The sequence below is a fragment of the Aotus nancymaae genome, unplaced genomic scaffold, assembly GCF_030222135.1.
Source record: "Aotus nancymaae isolate 86718 unplaced genomic scaffold, 86718_ANA_hifiasm-v0.15.2.pri h1tg000011l, whole genome shotgun sequence".
NCBI classification, from domain to species: Eukaryota; Metazoa; Chordata; class Mammalia; order Primates; family Aotidae; genus Aotus; species Aotus nancymaae.
In genome coordinates this window covers 21,170,832-21,189,597 of record NW_026988422.1, presented here as the reverse complement: position 1 = coordinate 21,189,597, position 18,766 = coordinate 21,170,832, and the positions used below count along the sequence as shown (strand labels likewise).

Genomic DNA, 18,766 nt, shown 5'->3' with positions numbered 1-18,766 from the left:
GTAAAGTGACATTTATAATTTACTATGTAACTTTGGACAAACTACTTAAACTCTGTGTCTGTTTCTTCATCTGTAAATTAGAGGTAATAAAATAATACTGATTTCAAAGGGTTGTTGTACAATTTAAATAATAGTAGTATGTTGAGTATCTTTTCTATTTTTATTGTCCACTTGGGGTTCCCCTGTTGGGAAATGCCTGTTCATACCTATTCCCCACTGCTTTTTTTAATTGGGTTTCCTTTTTCTTCTTGATTTGCAGGGTGTGTGTGTGTGTGTGTGTGTATGTGTGTGTTTGTGTGTGTGTTATGAGTTACCTGTCAGTTGTAAATATTTATATCTCCTTCTATCATTTTGTCTATGGTGCCTTTGATTGAATAGGAATCTTTCATTTCATTTTGTGTAGGGCTGTTGGCCCCACAGGGTCATGGGATGTCCCTTATGCTGTGCTGAAGTGCAGGATCCAAGAATTAAAGAGACAGGACACTAAAGAACTGGTGAAGAGCATCTGGACTTGGGGGCCACACCACCTATGAGCGGAGACAGGTGAGAGGCCGAACACGCAGAAGCATCTGTATTTATTAGGTACAGGCAGGGAGAAGGGTCGTTAAGTGAGGTTATCATTTATAGGCTTAATGATAGGGCATACATAATTATGTGAGTCACAAGCGAGGGGGCCACCCCGTTATGTCACCTGGGCAGAGAGGTGGGCTGTGCGCAGTAGGTAGCTGTACCGTGCGCAGTAGTAGAGGGTTGTGTACAGAAAAGGGGTCCACTCCCATTAGGTCACTGAGGCAAGAAGCTGGGCTGTGTGCAACAGGTATTGTGCGCAACACTTCTTATCTGGGGGCTGGAGACTTCAAAGGATTTCTAATAGAAGGATACTGTAAGCCAATGCAGTGGGAGCTGACATACTTGTGCTCTTCTCTTAAGATATTTATGGGAGGATGATTTGAGCTAGCACAGAAGTGAGAAAAGACTGAGAGGGTGTACAGCCACCGTTACTGGTCATGCCAGAGGGGTTCTTCTCTCTTAGTTATTTGCAGGATCTCAAGCCTGAGGCCTACTTTCCACAAGAACTGGATGCAAGGTACTACAACTCCTTTATCAGGAGGAGAGGCTCTTCCTCCAAGCCTGCCATATAGCGTATGCCCTTTTAGGCAGGGACGCGACCGCCTGGGTCTTTGGTTCTTGTCCTGGTCTGGCTGTTTTCCCATGTACTGCTTCTGTTCGGTGACTGCTCTAGGCATTCCTCCTACTACAAACTACTATATGGTTATATGGAAGGATTATACAAATCAGCACTAAATGTGTCAGTACAGCTCCAACTACAATACATATATAATTATATAGAAAGATTATATGGAACTAAGTATGATTATATATATAAGCTAAATATAGTAAGCAGTGAGTTATGCTTTAGGCACTAACGGTGCCTGGGGTCTGCACAGTTCTCCTTCCTCGGTGCCCATGGGGGGTGTTATCCACAATTTTGATATACTCAAATCCATTAATTGTGCTCCAAATGTAGAGAGAATAAAGATATGAAGAACATTGTTTATGCTCTAAGCAACTTAACATCTAGTTGGAGAATCAAGAACAACTATGAGAACAAGTGTTAAACGTTGTATAGCAGTCTGCAATATAATGCCAAGTTTTAAAGGCTATGTAGCCAACAGTATAAACTTGGGAAAGTATCTGAGTCTTCCTGAGCTTCAGTTCTATTTGGAAAATGGAAGCAATTTAAAAAGACCATTCCATTTACCATATTATTTATTTACTTACTTATTTATTTATTGAGATGGAGTTTCGCTCTGTTGCTCAGGCTGGAGTGCAGTGGCATGATCTTGGCTCACTGCAACCTCTGCCTCCCAGGTTCAAGCAATTCTCGTGCCTCAGCCTCCCAAGTAGCTGACACTACAGGCACCCACCACTATGCCTGGCTGATGTTCATAGTTTCAGTAGAGACAGGGTTTCATCATGTTGGCCTCGCAAAGTGCTGGGATTACAAGGCGTGAGTCACCATGCCTGGCTTCCTTTCCATTTATTGTGATAAATAAAATAAGAGATGTTGAATGGCTCTCACAGTACCTGGTGTATAGTACCAACTACAATTTAGATGCGAAACAGATCAATGAGATAATAATGGCTATCATATATAGAGGTCTACTACCTGCCAGGCATTTTTTTATATGTATCTGCTTAAATTTCACAACTCCCTGCAAGGTATCATCACTGCCATTTGTCAGACGCAGAAACCTAGGTTCAGAGGGCTTACGTTATTATTTGATGAAAGTCAGGCTACACAGCTAGTAAATGGCAGTGATAGGATGGAAAGCCAGATTGGTTTGACCTCAAACTTCCTGTGTGTTCTACTATGCCAAGCTGTTGTCAGAAAAGATATTAAGGAAGCAATGAAACTTGACTTGGGTCCTGAAAACAAAACAAACAAACAAACCCAAGCATTTCAGTAGACAGGAGGAAGGGAGGAAAGATCATGCCAGATTCTGAGGGAGTCCAGTGCATCTGCAAGGGATGCAATGTATTGTGAGTTACCCGAGGGCAGAAGCAAAACTTTGTCCATCATAGTTCCCGTCAATCTTAGCACAGTGACCAGGACAGAGTATCTGGTGGTGGAACATCTATTCCCTAATCTTATTACCATAATAGGGAAGCAGGAGTAAGTTGTCTAACTGGTGAGTTTAAAAGAACTGGCCATGTGTCACTTTACTCCCTCAAGTTTGGGGAGCAGGCATAACCCAGTAGGCACATGTTTTCTGCTTTTTCCATGCAGTCAGTTTAGATTTTACACAGGCAGGTTTTCCAGCTCTGCTTGTGACTGAGTGGATATGTTCAATTCTGGGCCCACTGCCCCTGCAGATCTAAAGCCATGGCTGCCATTCCAGCCTTTAGCAGAGACAAAGCTGACATTTTGCTCCCCATAAGTCTGACTCCTGCTGCTATCTCAATGGATTCTGACCATGGGTATTATCTTGAAGTCCTCTAAAACTACAACAGAGGGCACTCAACAAACCTTGACAGCAGAGTGCATATGACAAGTTCAGGGGACAATGAGAAGACCTGCCTGCTAAAAGCAGAGGAAGTATGCTGATGTAGTTGAAGAGAAGTTAGGTGGACAGGATGGGCCCAGTAATGGATGGCTTATAAGAAAGGCAGAGTCTGGATTTGATGTGGCAAGAAGAGTGCTGAAACTTTCTGAGTAGAGGAAGAATGTGAACACGAGGAAGACAATGTCTAAAATAAGCTAGTGAAGGAATATGACAATGGATTGCAGTGGAGACTACAGGGGAGAGCCTGGAGCCAGAGGACAATGAAAGGAGGTTTTCAGAATTTTCGAGTGAGGGAGCATGAAGGTCTGGCCTAGGAAGGTGAACATGTGAACAGAGGCGAGGGGATGCATATGAGATCTCAGTGGGTAAACTGCCAGGCTATGGGCACAAGCCAGGTCTGGGAAAAGGAGATGGGTTTGAAGGCAACCACCCTGAAAGAGGTAGATGAACAGGCCTTGAAGCTGGGGGGAGTGAGGCTTAGCCTTGGGCATGTGAAATCTGAAGTGCCAAGTGGCTCTGTTCTCTGCACCAGTTATGGCAGGAAAGACGCCTTAATTAGGAGCATATTAGGGAGTTAACCCTGTCAAAGAGGTAACACGCTTTCGAAGGCCGCTGGGAAGAAGCTGGTGAAGACCACAAGCCTGAACGTAGAGCCTACTTGGGATGACAGGGAGGAAGGACACAGGTGATGGGTGAGTGGGCAGAGGAGAGGTGGGGGACACCGCTTCCAACCGGAGTGAAGGAGGAGATGAGGCTGGTGGCAAATGCTGGACTGAGGATCGTCCCAGAAGAGGAAGGTGGCTGCCACCTCTCCCAGGACATGCACTGTAGTGCCCACAGCAGCCTTCCCCACCCCGGCCGGTCTTCCCGCCCCTGCGCCCACTTCCCGGTGCCTGGCTGCTGTGACACCCTTGATCCCGGGCTGCCGGGTCTCCTTAACATCCCTGGGCCTGCCAGTTCAGCCATGGGGGTGGGGGCGGCTCCGCTTCCCAGGCCGCGGGACGTCTTTCCCTCCAGGTTCCAGTCCCGGCCCGGCCCAGCTCTGCCCGGCGCCGCCCACCTGGCCACCGCAGCAGCCCCTCCCGGAGTGGGGTTACCCTCCCCTCCCCTACCCTTCCCTCCCCCTCCCCTCCCCCCGCCTTCGCCTTTGTGGCAGGGACCCCTGGGACGCTCCCGCTGCCTCCGCTCCACTTCCAGGGGGCCGAAGGGGCGCCGGGCGGTGCAGAGAGAGGGGTTCGGCGGCGCCAGGACCCCCGCGGGCTCCCCGGAGCAGGGGGCGGGAGGAGGGGGAGCCGGAGCCGCGGGGGCCGCCGCAGCAGAAGGGGGAGGAGAATGGGGAGGAGCTGGGGGGCAGGCAGGCGGGGAAGGAGAGGTCTTAAGGGGCGGCGAGCCCAGGTCGGACATCCTCCGAGGCTGGCGTTCGGCGGCGCTCCCACCTCCGCTTAGAGCTCGCCGCGGTCGTCCTGCTTCGCGCCCTCCGGAGACCGGGACCGGACCACGGTGAGCTCAGGGCGCGCGGCGCGGAGGCCGGACTCTGCGGGCGGCCGGGGGTGCTCGGGCGGAGGGACCCGAGCAAGTTTCCCGGGTCGGCGCGGGGCCCGGCGCCTTCAGTCTCGCTCTCTTCTCTCTTCCGCAGATGTGGAAACGCTGGCTCGCGCTCGCGCTGGTGGCGGTAGCCTGGGTCCGCGCCGAGGTAGGCGAGGGGCCGAGGAGTCCGAACTCGGGCCCCGGGGCCGCTCCGGTCTGCGTGCCTGGGGATGCTCTCCCGGGGCGGCGCGGGGAGTTTCCGTCCTGGGGTGGGCTGGGGTGGAGCTGGGGGAGCGCTGCCGGAAGAAATGCTACTCACGAAAGTTAAATCTCTCGAAAGCAGGAAAAGTAGTTCGGGCCGTAAGCGGGAGCCCCGCCGCGGCTAACATGGAGGGAGAGCCGGGAGGAGCAGAGGGGCGGGCTGGGCCGGCCGGGACGAGGCGGCGACCCGAGCAAAAGCGAGTTCAAAAAGGCGCCTCCATTCCTTCCTTCACTTCAGAGGAGACTGAGAATAGTTGGGAACTTTTCCCTCCCAAGTCTGTCTCCTGGGGGCGGGGGGAGAGGAATCTCGGGATTCTTCTTTTGGGACAAACTTCATTTTCTGTTTTCTCTTTTTCATAATTTCCTGAAATGTATTTTCTTCTTTGTAAAGTGTTCTCGGGTTTTGTGTTATCATCTGGGCCATGTAACGGCCTTTCCCGAAATGTTCTCTGTAACGTTGCGCAAGAGAAGATCCATTGCTCTGCTCTTTGGGGGCTCGAGTTTCCACTTAAAGCATTTCAGCGCTTGTTTTTTTGTACTAATTTTTTCAACTCCAGCGACCTTCCCGCGACACTACAGACAAACCAACAAACTCTTTGCTCAGAAGCCCCTTCATTAACTCAAAGGTTTATGGACAGAAAATAAACAATTCTAAATTCCCCGGGCTCTAGTCTCCGGAAAAGTGAGGTCAGAAACTAAACATTTGATAATTATGGCAGGAAATATGGAAGGAATTAAAAAGCATGAGGGAGGAGAAATGGAATGCACATTACAAAAGAAATAGCTCCCTGGTGGGTGGTTTATGCTTCCCCTTTGAATTTTTTCCTTCATTTTACAGTTTAACCACACCCTTAGCATCGCAGCTTGATTCTGCCCAAAAAAATTATAAATGCATACAAGGTCTTCACAATTAAAAAAAAATGCATTGTACTGAATTATCATTTAATTCACTACTACATTGTTGATTAAAGTGGAAACTCAATCAACTGTTTTTATTCCCAATGAAATAAAAGTAGCTAATATTTATTAGATATCTGCTATGTTGTAATAAAATTCCATTTTAATGACAGATAAATTGAGTCAAGGAAGGTTACCCAATGCCCTCAGCTATTAAATCCTGGGGGTGGGATTTGAACCCAAGCAGTCTGGCTCCAGACCCAAGACTCTTGACTACTAGCCTACACCACTCCCAAGCACAATGGTTTAACATTTACCAAGTACGTTTTTGTATACCAGATATTGGGCTGTGTACATTACCTGCAGTTACTTCTTTTAAAGCTCCCAAACACTGTAATGTAGGTTGTATTATCCCCATTTTACAGAGGAGGAAACAGGTTTAAGGTTAGGTAACTTGCCCAGAGTCATACAACTAGTTATCTCTGAAGCAGGATCGGAACCCACCTCTTTCTACCTTTGGAGCCCATCTTGAACTCCAGGTCTGCTTCTCATCCATTTGGTTTTCCAGGGTTTGCGTTTGAGAGAGTATCCCCCTTCGCTGGCTGGTTAAGAAACATTCCTCCATCCCCTGCTGTGGCCCTCAAAAGGCAGCTGCAGACCAGTGATGGATGAGGTGAATCCCTGGTTGGTTTTCCAGCAGGCTTAAGAATCGCCAGCCAGTGTGTGAAATCACTCAGTGAACTGGAATGCAAATATGAGGTGTGAGGAGGCTGTTGGTTCACTCACCAGGCTGTGTGGCCCAAGGTCTGGGATCTATTCTAGGCCGCCTGCACAACACACCCCCCTCCCGAACCCCTTCCTCACAGGGAAAACTTAGCCCTGGTAGGAAGGTCCCCAGGCAGCAATTTCCTGCTGGAGGTAGAAGAGCATCCAGTGCTCTCACAGAATTCCCAGGCAAAATCTACAGGGAAGAAGGCAATATAGAGAAGTACTGAGGCGTGAAAACAGAGTGCCTTGGTGGAGAAACTGAAAGTTCACTGAGGCTGTGAACTCAGTGTGTGGAAATGGTTACAAAGAAAACAGTGAAGTGTAGGTATGAGCCAGGTTACTTCCTGGAAATGGTTACAATGAAAAGAGTGAGGGGTATGTATGAGCTAGGTTAATTTTTAAAAATGGTTACAATGAAAAGTGAGGGGTAGGTATGAGCTAGGTTAGTTTCTAAAAATGGTTACAATGAAAAGAGTGAGGGGTAGGTATGAGCTAGGTTGTTTCATGGCTCCAGGTTATTAAGGATTATTATCTTTTAATTATTCCAACCTCTTGGTGCCTGGCCAAGTAACACTTGGCAAGTTTTTAATCCATTTAATAATAATATACCTTTAACTACTGATGAAAAGGTAAATTAACCCTTTCCCTGTGGGAATTGTAATTTGGATTTTTTTGAAAGCATTTTATCTTAGGTTAATGGTGCTTGCCGTTTAAATTTTTTTCCTTGTTAACTCTAAGGACAGTCTGCAAAAAATGGTCATATCCTGGTATTTACAGTCGTTACTGACATGAATCTATTTTAGTAAACTTTAAATCAGCTAAAATTGTACAAATATTGTTGAACTTTTTACAAATGAAATTTAGAAAGTAAATTGAGGGTTCTTGGTGCTTTCTGCTTTTCTGCAACATAAATATTTAATTCAGCATTTTTTAAAAAAATTAAGCGCTTTACAAATCATGTTGATATTTGAAGAAACCAAAGCCTCTATAGTAAAATTCCAGAATCAGAGGTGCTCACAGCTTGGGAAAAGGTGGTTGTTATCAGTATTAATGCCAGTCTATGTAAATCCCATTTGGTTAGATTAACAAAAATAATAACAAAATTCATTAAGGAGCCTAGGCTCAGTGCCATATGCCTGTAATCCCAGCACTTTGGGAGGCCAAGACGGGAGGACTGCTTGAGCCCAGGAATTTGAGACCAGCTTGGACAACATGGTGGCACCAAATCTTTTTTTAAAAAAAAGAAGAAGAAGAAGAAGAAAATTAGCTGGGCATGGTAGCACATGTCTCTGGTCCCAGCTACTCAGGAGGATGAAGCAGGAAAATCACTTGAGCCAAGGAGGTTGAGGCTGCAATGAGCCGTGATGGTGCCACTGCAGTCCAGCCTGAGCAACAGAGCAAGACCTTGTATTTATACAAACAAACTCATTAAGAAAGTGTCATACTGTTTTGAATGTGTTCCATGGTCTCCTGCTTCCTTGGCACCTCAGGGTTGCTTTTTGATTGTTTACTCTCTTTCTTACCTGCTCACTCTCTTACTACTATATCTGTAGCATATACCTTCACCCAGCCTCCCTCCAGATTCTGCTCCATCTACCTGAGCACACACATCCATGCATGCACTCTGTAGTCTGCTTGAAAGAGGGTGCTGGCTTTAGCATATGTCTCTAGATGTGTGTAGATTAACATGTGGAGGGACTAGGCAAAGAGGACAGCAGCAGAGGGAGTGCTTCCACTAACAATTACACAGATACCCCTTTTCTAGATTCTCTGGGGAAGGGGCTGTGTAAGCCTGCTTATGCACCTTCTTCCATCCCCCTCCCATAGGGAATTGCTACAGTTCATTGAGAAGTGTCGATGGTAGGTGCATGGTATACAGCCTGGGAAAATGTTGAGAACACGGGTGTTGCTGTGTGTGCTTTTTAAGCTGAGTCAGTGAATATCTATCACTCTAACATGGCAAGCTGGAGAGAACCCTGTGGCCCAACTGCCTGCTTTAGGAAGACAGCCCTGGCAAATACCTAAGCATACCTCAAATCTCCCTTCGTGGATGTTTCTGCTGTCACGACGATTCCCAGCATTCCAGGTCTAGAAATTCATTATGATAAGTCACATGTACAGTTTACTGATTTGTAGTTCAGAATACTCATTCCACTAAAGGATCCATACTTGACCCATGAACTTTGAGAGCATTACCTAAGAGAAAATAATTCTATAAACAGATGTATGTCACTTAGCTCTAGACATGCAATCCTAGAAAATTATGAGGGCTTTGTCCCTCTGAGGCCACATTTCTTAACCTCATTTGTACCCTATTATCAACACACAGTTAACCACTAAGGGTTTTGTTTGGGAGCTCCTCTTTATTCTTCAGAATTGTTCTCATGGTAGACTCAAGTAAGCCTTGCGTCTAACCCATATCTCTGACTGCATCTTCTTGGAGCTGCAGCTTGTATATTAACCAAGCTAAAGAGATCGCTAAAATCATCTCTTGATTGTTTATCCTTTGGCAAATAAGCTACTTGATGCAATTCTAAAGACCATTGCTGGAAATTGGGGTGTGAAAACATAGCAGGGACTCTGCCGACTAGCCAGACCAGAAGGGCAAGCCCCCAGCATATGAGGCTCTGGCCATTACAAATGGCTTTGGAAGGTAGACACATTACAGTTCCCTTGGAAGTCTCTGGTTTGAGTGATGGAAAGCAGGACTCCATCCCCAGGCTCACAGGAGCAAGTTGGAGAGGAACCGTGAGGTGAAGATCCACTCGTGGGCTGAGGTGGATGTAATGACCCCAGAGGGAATGCCCCAAAGATGAAAAGAAAGTCTTCAAAGTCAGTGAGGCAGAGCAACACATGCTGCCACAAGAACAGGAAGTAAAGAATAAACTGTTAATACCAGTGATCACATATGAGAATTGAAAATGTCATGGATTCTTTGTCTTAGTCCTTCAAATAACTGGACATCCCGCAGAATGTTTCTAACAGACATAAATTATATTAGCTTAATGATACCAGTTAGTAGGGGGAAATAGTATAGTTAGATAGGTTCATTTTGTCAGCCAGATGATTAATGTCCTCAGAGGGCATTAATTTTTGTCTAAGATGCTCTATTCTGACTCCTGCAATTTTGGCAAGGGGCACTTTCTCTGAGAGTGTGCCATGAATGGCATGGCTTTCCTTTCAGGTGCTGATCGAGTCATGTTCCCTGCTGCAGCAGAGCACACCTGGCACTCAGGTCAGAGTCACAGTGAAGCACAAGGCATGGTGTCTGCCTTCATGTTATTTACAATCTAGTGGTGGGCCCAGGTGCTTTAAATTGTGGCAGGTACAGTTTATATTATTATAATTACATAGCAGTGAGTAGCTTTATACTTATTATTGCTGGTTTTTAAAATTTACATTAATGTAGGGTCTCCCTTTGTAAAATCATTTTATACTAGGAAACTGCAGAAATCTTCCATGTATAGCTTCATGAACTTTTACATCTGGCCCATGTAAGCACCTCCCAATAAGACTGAGGGAGTTGGTACAGAAAGGAAGCTATGAACCTGTGTGTTACCATAAAGTTACGTACAGAAAAACTTACCCTGAAGAAAATGAGGAATAGGGATGATCTAGGGTATATTTCATGACTCTGTGCCCAAAGACACCTATCTTTTAATCTGTCTGTTCTCTTGGTGTCTACTCCAAGTAACATTTGGCAAGTTTTTAATCTGTGTTTTAACAACAGCAAACCTTCAATAATTAATGAAAGGTAAATTAACCCTCTCTATATGAGGCTATTTGGATGTTGTTTTAAGCATTTTAACTTGTTATTAACAGTAGTTACAACAGAAAATGGCTTTCCTTGTTAGCTACAAGGATGTGCAGCAAACAGTGAAATACAGCCTTTGTTGACATGAATCCATTTTAGTAAACTTTAGATCAGCTTTGGGGAGCTTTCTGGACTGTTTTGTGGATGGATGGATAGATATTCCAGGACTCACTGTAATCTACATTAAATTCAGCAAAGAAACTCAAGTCATTCTGTTTGACCACTTTGCCCTGGTCATTACTACTTTTAAAGGGATTCTATATAAGATGTCAGTCATGTTGTTTATGACAGCAAAAAACTTAAAACTGACTAAATAGTCAACCATAGGAGAAGGGTTAAGTAAATGATGGAACAGCTATATGTCCCACTAAAAGCATTTACAAAAACATGTTGAAGCTCTGGCAAATGATTATAATTTAATTTGAAAAGCAGATACCACCCCCCAGCTTTATCCTCACAACTATAAAAATTTATAGAAAAATATGACAAATGTGTTAGAAATTATCTGTAGTTAGTGGATTTATGGGTCATTTTAATCTTTGCTCTAGTCTTTTCTGTATTCTCTAAACTTCTAATGAGCATAGTTTATTTTCATACTTTATCAGAAAATAACACATTAACTTTTTAGATGAAATAAAATAGCATATATTTGGAGAAGAGAAAATCCCTCTTGAAAAAAGGAGGGGATCACAAGGATCATCATGATGTCAAGGCACTGGATGAAATATCCAAGGGGCAGGACTTAAGGAGAAAACAGTTGGGGGGGTGGAGTGAGATTCTGAAGGAATGTGTTCTCTTTCCGGGTCTACAGGGAGGTGTAGGTTTAAGGGCAAGAACTTCCCAGTGCCATGCCCCGCCCCTCATCTCTCTCCATTTGGGAGATTTAACAGTCTCTGTTTTAATTTTCACGGGTGTGGGAAGAATCAAAAGTTGATCACTCCAGCGGAAGTTCTAAGGAACTCTTTTCATTGGCCGGGGGTTCTTGGAGAAGGTAGGGGTCCTCCCAGGTTAAAAGTCCTCTTCTTCCACACCCCTTCAGATTCCATGTTTGGATCCCCTTCCACACACACTCTCTCTCTCGTGTGGAAGTTCTCTCTCTTCTCCTTTTTTTCCCCTTTCTCTACCTAAATAAAATCACTTCTCTGCAACACTGTTTGGGGTCCAGTATTTACTTTGCAAGTGCATCTGTTTCCCTCTCTCATTCTTATCCAAGGGACATATCCAAGAGAGAGCAGGAGACCAAGAACCTTGGAGAAATGTCCTTTCAGGGGAGCTGAGGGCGCCCCTGAACCCCTAAACCTCAACAGTTCTATGCTAACCACAATTGCTTTCAATCCCTTCTTTCAGAACAATTATCAAAATCAATCACCAGGTGTATGAGATGTGCCTGTAGACCCTGTAGACAATGAAAACAAGGACCTCCCAACACTATGAGATAAATGTCCTTCAGGGATGGCACAGACTTGGCAGACATATCACCACTACCCTCTCCCTCACGCATAACAGACATTTCTAATCAATTGTAGAATTCTTTCCTCCTGAACTTGGAGAAGGTTTGAAAATCCTACTTAGCAATGTTCTAGGTAGTCACTAGCAATCAGAGTCTATATGAGATGAAAACTATTTGCCATCCCTGCTGGAAAAATCAACCCAATTTGACAAACACTGATACATCTTTAACCCAAATTAAGATGATTAGAAGGCAGAGTTTGGGACTGTGTGAAACTGACAAAACAACATGAGGTAATAGGTGATAGAACTGGGTTAGCAAATGGTTGAAATGTCAGGCAAACAACACTTACCAGATTCTGGCCCAAGCTTCTCAGCTCTTTGGATGAATCCGAACACCTTAAAGTAAGGTAAACCTTCTAACGTTGGCCTCATCAACAAAAATATAATGAGAATTTTCATGGCTATTCTGGTGAAGTAAACAGTTGCTCTTGCTAAAGTTCTAAGAGCTGCTGCTGTCATAGATAACAGTTTTTGCATTAGCTGCAGCCTGGCAATAACTTGCTAATAGAATGTTCTTTCGGTAGTTGGAGTACAAAATAAATCCCATAAATCTTTATTTCCTGCTTTGGTTAGAGGATTTCCATTTAATCTCTTCACAGACTTGAGATGCTCATTTGGAAGCCATCACCAATAAACTATTCTCAGGATTAAGTCTGAATGTATGACCCCCAATATGTCCCTTGGATAATCCTGGACACTATTTGTGACCAACCAGCCTGCTGCCAAACAAGTCATGTGATACATGACAAAAGCTATCACATGGTATAGGCCCAGATTTGTGTGTGTGTGTGTGTGTGTGTGTGTGTGTGTGTGTATGTGAGAGTGAGATGGGTATTGGCTTGAGTTGATGTAAGGAAAATGTCTCTTTTGCTATACTTTTTGTTGTTTCAAAATTTAAAATCTTTTGTCTAAGGCAAATTTGTCTTTTCCCCAGTCGTTCCTCTTATACTTCAGTAACAGTTAGTAAGTATAATTTATTGATCTGCAGAAGTGCCAGGCATTATGCTAGTCAGTTTGCACATATGCTACTCTTAGGAACTCTTAGGAGCTGCTACCGCTCTCGCTGCTGTACAGCTCAAATGGATCTGGCCGTTAGGGGTCAGATGTAAAGCTTTAGCAGAAATTCCTCTTCCTCACTTCTTGCCACTATTTCAGAAAATCCTGAAACATGGCAGTGGGATAGATGGCCCCTGCCTTCTCAGAATTTGAAAGACTCCACTTGAGCAGCTGGGGCCATTTTCAGCCTGTCCACCTTGCCCTCCTAATCAGCATGTCCAGTAGATGGCAGCTTTTTATGTGGAACTTTATCTTACCTTGCATCCATTGGGGGCTCTGCTGTTTGTCTCTTCCATTTTCCTTGTCTTTTCTTGTTCTCATTTCTGAGTGTCTCCAAGTCTGTCTTTTTTTTTTCTTTTTTTTTTTGAGACGGAGTCTTGCTCTGTCGCCCAGGCTGGAGTGCAGTGGTGTGATCTTGGTTCACTGCAATCTCTACCTCCCGGGTTCAAGTGATTCTCCTGCCTCAGCCTCCAGAGTAGCTGGGATTACAGGTGCCTGCCACCATGATAATATTTTTAGTAGAGCTGGGGTTTCACTATATTGGCCAGGCTGGTCTCAAACTCCCATCCTCAAGTGATCCACCTACCTCAGCCTCCCAAAGTGCTGGGATTAGAGGCATGAGCCACGATGAGGCCTAAGTCTGTCTTTCCATAGACTCTGTAACAAAACCGTTTTGTTATTAAGTGCAACATTGTAGAACAGTGAAAGAGTCTGACTTAGAAGTCCTGCTCTACCCTTTTCGGGGCACCTCTTTAAAGTCACCTAATGTCTCACTTGCGGCTTCAGTTAAGAAGCGAGGGCTTTGGGGCAGTGGACTGAGTTTGAATTCTGGACTTGTCTAGCTGTGAGACCTTGTGCAAGTTACTTAACCGCCCTGAAGTCACTTTTCTTACCTGTAAAATGGGAATCATTCCTGTCTCTCCGTCTACTCAGTTAGATAATGAAAAAGGTCTCCTTTACTCATGGTACATAGTCAGCACTAAAGACAAATACCTGCAAGAGATGAAGGATCACTTACTAGTCCTTATGAGGCACTGACGAAGAATGTTTTTGACTCTGTAATGATTTAAATGAGAAATTCTCAGTACACAAATAAACATCCACTAGGCATCATCTTTATTTGTACAGCCTTTGTGCTGGCTCAGGTTGTTACTCTGATTACTGATTTATCCTTGAGAGGAAGTATAACATAATGGCTTAGTGCTCAGACCTGGTAGCTAGATTAAGTCCTAGCACTGCCCTTACTAGCCATGTGATCTTGGGAAAGCTACTTAAAACCTCTCTGAGCCTGTTTCATCATCTCTAAAATGGGCTTAATCCAGAGTATCTACCCCATAGGTTAGTTGTGAGAATTAAATACGGTTTTACATGTAAAGCAGTTAAGAGTGTTTTGGCACACTGTGCGGTGCTAGCTGGTACTGTCATCCTCATGGCATCTCTATGGGAAGAACTCCAGAAGCCATGAAGGATGTGTGTGTGTGTTTGAGCACATATTCACACACATGTATATGTGTTTTCATGGCATGCAGAAGTCTCCTTGCTTGTTTTTCTCTCTCCAAAGATTTAAGTATCACCTTTTTAAAAGAGAAAACTAGGATATTTCCTTCAGTGGATGCTTTAAGGCCCAGAATTTATATCAGAACCCTTGCTTCCACTGAGCTAATCTTGTCCTTTAACTTCTGTGTAGTGTTTCTTCTGTGAAGCCACGGCTGTGTCACTCCTCCAGGAAGAGATTTAAGTACTCATGGAGCATCTACTGTGCATAGGCAGTAGGATGGGTAAGCCAGCATAGGTTCTCCCTAAAGGCAGAGTAAGTGAACAAAAATAACTGGAAAGAAAGCAGAAAGAAAAGGCAAAAAATGAGGTATGTATGGAGGTGGCCAACAGATATTTTGGGTGGTCATTTCCATTTTGCTGTGATCTTCATAGCATGGCCTGTTACCAGGCAATAAATTCCAAATTTTTGGTGTGGAAAATGTGATAGTGCAAAGAAACAGGATCCTTTGCTTTCATTATTTCAAAAATAAGTACCAATTACTCTCAAAGACAGGGTAGAAGTATTCCTGAAGCAATCTGGAATTTGTCCCTGGGGAGCCCAAACCACAGCTTCTGGTATTTTGCACACAGACCTGGAGTCCCACTAGGGAGGGGCTGCTGTGTCTGCAGCCAGACTGATGCCAGCCTCACGTGCCCACCCCTTCCTGGCCCTGGAGCCAGCTCTCTGTAGTGCTCCTTGTGTTGCTTTTTGCTCTTCGCTTCATCTTTCTCCTCTATTTTTCTTCTCTCACCATTACAGAGAGGTCATCCCAAAGTGCCTGGGCTGCAATAGGAGTGGCCAAACAATTCACTAACCACCATGTTCGCATTAGATGCAGAGATAAAACTGCGCAAAATCTCAATATCCTATTTTGCATCATTCATCTGGGACAAAGTAAAATTTTTCAAAGTCAACTCAAAAGAGGAAAGCAAAAGATATTGTAGATCTATTCTCTGTCAGGCACTGAGTTAGTGCTGGTGGATAAGAGACCTTGTGCCCAAAGAGCTTGTAGCCTGGTGGGGAGGCAGACAGGAACACAGGCTCAAAGTGAGGCAATGTGAGTGTAGGACAGAGCTGAGAACCTAACCCAGCATGAAGGGTTCAGGAGTGCTTCCGGGAGGAAGTGACCCTCTAGCTGAGCTCTCAAAAATGACTGATGGTCACTGTGTCTTACTTGTGAAACTTTGAAAACAAACCACAGACACTTCTGCTAGGTTACACGCACTCAGCATTGTAGAGGCCCAATCATTTAACTTTCCAGGTTATATCAGTTGTTGTATGGCTTATGTGCCTGGAAGGACACTTCAGGCCTGGTCCTTCTGGCCACATAGACATGGCAGGCATGATCTCCATTTGGATTCAGGTCCAGTTACTTCTGAGTCGCACAGGAGTGTAGTTTTTACAATGGAGCATTTGCAGGATAATAGTCAGTGACTTAGGAGTTTTGGGGTTTTGTTTGTTTAACACAGGATCTTGCTCTGTTGCCCAGACTGGAGTGCAGTGACACAATCTCAGCTTACTGCAGCCTCTACATCCTGGGTTCAAGCCATCCTTTCGCCTCAGCCTCCAGAGTAGCTGGGACTACAGGCATGTGCCATCAAGTCCAGCTAATTTTTGTGTTTTTAGTGGAGACAAGGTTTCACCTTGTTGCCCATGCTGGTCTCTAACTCCTGGGCTTAGGTGATCCTCCCTCCTTAACCTCCCAAAGTGTTGGCACTACAGTTGTGAGCCACCACACTCAACCTTGGGAGATGTTTTAAGGTAATTTCTTTGTTCTTCAGATGTATTCACAACTGTTCTGCATTAAATAAGGCCAAATGGCAAGACAGCTCTGAAACGCCAGCTGAGTTGCTGGGTAGGGTTGTACAGACTGTTCACTGCACAAGTGTGTCATGTACCTGTGTGTGGCACAGGGCTTTTCTGCCCACCCACAGGAAGGGGCACCTTTTATTCTAACTGATGTGCAAAGCTCCCCAAATCCAACGTTATCTCTGAGTCATATGATGTTTATTAGATTTTGGTGGTCATTTCTAGATTTGTACATTTTATAAATTGATTTCATTCAGACTCTTGCAAAATTTTTTTAATAGGCCTCCATCAAAAGCCAGTTCTGTGTTTTTGTGGGTTTTTCCTCATAGATAAGCAGAGATGATAAACCAGGAAATCTTAAAAATCTGTTTTTTTGTACCCACAGTGTGCTACTTTGGGCTATTGCCCACCTGAATCTAGTTTGAGAACTGTGATTCCCCAGGAATTAAGACAAGTATTCCCAGCTTCCTTCTGATTGCTAGATTAGCAGAATTTCCTCAGCCTCTAGCTGAATTCCTGCCCCTGGGAAGAAATGTCTTAGACAGAGTGAACCTCCAGCCTGGAGCCTGTCAGAGGTTGTGTCATATGTTTGCATTAGCTGAACAAAAACCGAGCAGGCTTTCCGGCCTTGCTCTCCCCTCCTCCCCGCACGCCTCTCTGCTGGGAGAGGCCAGTTAAAGTCTAGACACTGTCTGCTTGGCTCTGTGCCTTTTTAGCACAATCCACACAGTTCTGCAGCTCTGACTTTGGTTGCCTGTCCTCACTCGTTTCCCCAGTTTTCTTAGCCTTAAACTGTCTCAGGAGACTAGCAATGAGCTGCACACGTAGGAAACAGGTGAGTGAATTTATGAGCCTATCAGGATTCAGCTGCCATGAAAGGTTCAGAGTGAAGATAGCAGCAGTGCTGGCTGAAGCTGTGACTGAGTTTACAGACATCCCTGGTGTGAGCTGGCTTCAAACAAACCTTCATTTACTGTCCAGAGATGGGCTGGGACGAATAACTCAGGACAGACAGTGGCACGCTAGGTAATGAGTCTCATACCATGTGGACTTATGCAAGCCACCTGACTGCCAAATATGGGGATTAGAGTAGGTGGGCTCTAAAATGCAGCTTTGAAATCCTATTCATATAAAAGGAGGCAGATATTCTAAGCTGGATTATCAGAATATTCTAATTAATGAAATTGGGTTATTTGATTAGCTCTTACCTTGATTTACAGCCTAGTGTAGAACAGTTTGAAAGAGAGGCTGGCTCAAGAATCAGAAAACAGAGTGAATAATAACAGGAGGCATTTCGTGTCCCTTATTTCCTCTTGCATGTACTGAGTGGAATATAAACAATACAGCATGTGGCACCTGAGCAGTCTTGATGCCCAGGAATCCCAAATGCTATTTACTCTACAGAAAGGAACCACTTGATTTTCCATTTCAGAAGCCAACTGTTCAACAACACTGAGGAAGAAATGAAGAATGCTGGGTCTCCTTGCAGTCGATCAAGAAATCTTTGGGGGAAAAAGAGAGAAGACAACCCCTAATTCAAAGTGTGCAGTTTGAGATTTATTGAACTCGTTTGAAAAACAAAAGCAAACAAAACTTCCTTCTCACTTCTGTAAATGCTCACATTTTCTTTTAAAAATAATGATCTAGTATTGCAAATGGCTTATAGAAAGTTGTCTGAAACTATTGCATGGACCCTAATTTTGTTTTCTGGAAAGCTTCTTACCTTCTCATCATGTTGCCTGGCCCATGATCAGGATCCAGGGGCTCCTGGACAAGTATTAATAAATTTCCTGCCCTGTTCCCCTGACCCTGATCTCTGATCAGTTCAGGGCTCTTGCTACAGCCCATGAGCACTGGTCTTTGGCCTTGTCCCAACAGTTAAATCAAGTGACTTGTTAGGGTGAACACAGTAAGGAAGCAGAGGCCAATGCAGATGTTTTAGTCCCGCTGAAATGCTTGGTACCTTGTCTGTACTCCAGTTCCTGAATCCCTCTAGCCAGTCCCAGTGTGCTAAATTGTGCTATTGATCCTGACTGGGGAGCCAGCCAGCTCAGTATTGGAGGTGGCTTTTCTAGTAAGGGTACAGTACAGATTAGAATTAAATTAAAATTGGCTGTGCCCCAAGGTAGACTATATGTGCTTGTGTGTGTGTCTGTGTGCGTGCATGGATGTGTGTGTGCATGCATGGATGTGTGTCTGTGTACATACAGAATACACATACACACAGATATACACTGACTTAAATTTCACCACGTGGAGAACATGGCCATCTCCCTATAGCTTAAAGACTGAGACTTCTCACAAAAATTCCTTTGGAATTTGACTGTTTTGTTTTAATTTAGTTTAGTGTTTGATCTCTGTTATACTGCCTAATTTCCTTCTAAGCCTAGGCACATAGACCAGTGCTTATATTTATGGTGTGAAGTTTGCCTGTTAATGAATTTAATAAATGCGTGTCATTCATTCACTCATTCCCTACCACGTTCCAAAATTAAGAGATATGTTTTCCCTCCCTAA

At 44.5% G+C, this 18,766-nt stretch overlaps 1 protein-coding gene across 5 annotated transcripts in view; it reads left to right on the top strand.

The window, feature by feature from the left end:
* FSTL1 (follistatin like 1) overlaps nucleotides 1–18,766 on the top strand; it is a 160,559-nt gene that overhangs the window by 100,758 nt on the left and 41,035 nt on the right. For 3 of the 5 annotated variants that reach the window (XM_064374668.1, XM_064374667.1, XM_064374669.1), the window contains 3 exons: nucleotides 404–543; nucleotides 1,034–1,087; nucleotides 4,705–4,761. In XM_064374668.1, coding sequence (XP_064230738.1) covers nucleotides 4,705–4,761 — 57 coding nt within the window. In that variant the 5' untranslated portion in view covers nucleotides 404–543; nucleotides 1,034–1,087. Of the gene's footprint in view, nucleotides 1–403; nucleotides 544–1,033; nucleotides 1,088–4,547; nucleotides 4,569–4,704; nucleotides 4,762–18,766 lie in introns of those variants that run through there. The other 2 variants (XM_064374670.1, XM_012463917.2) reach the window with 2 other exon arrangements.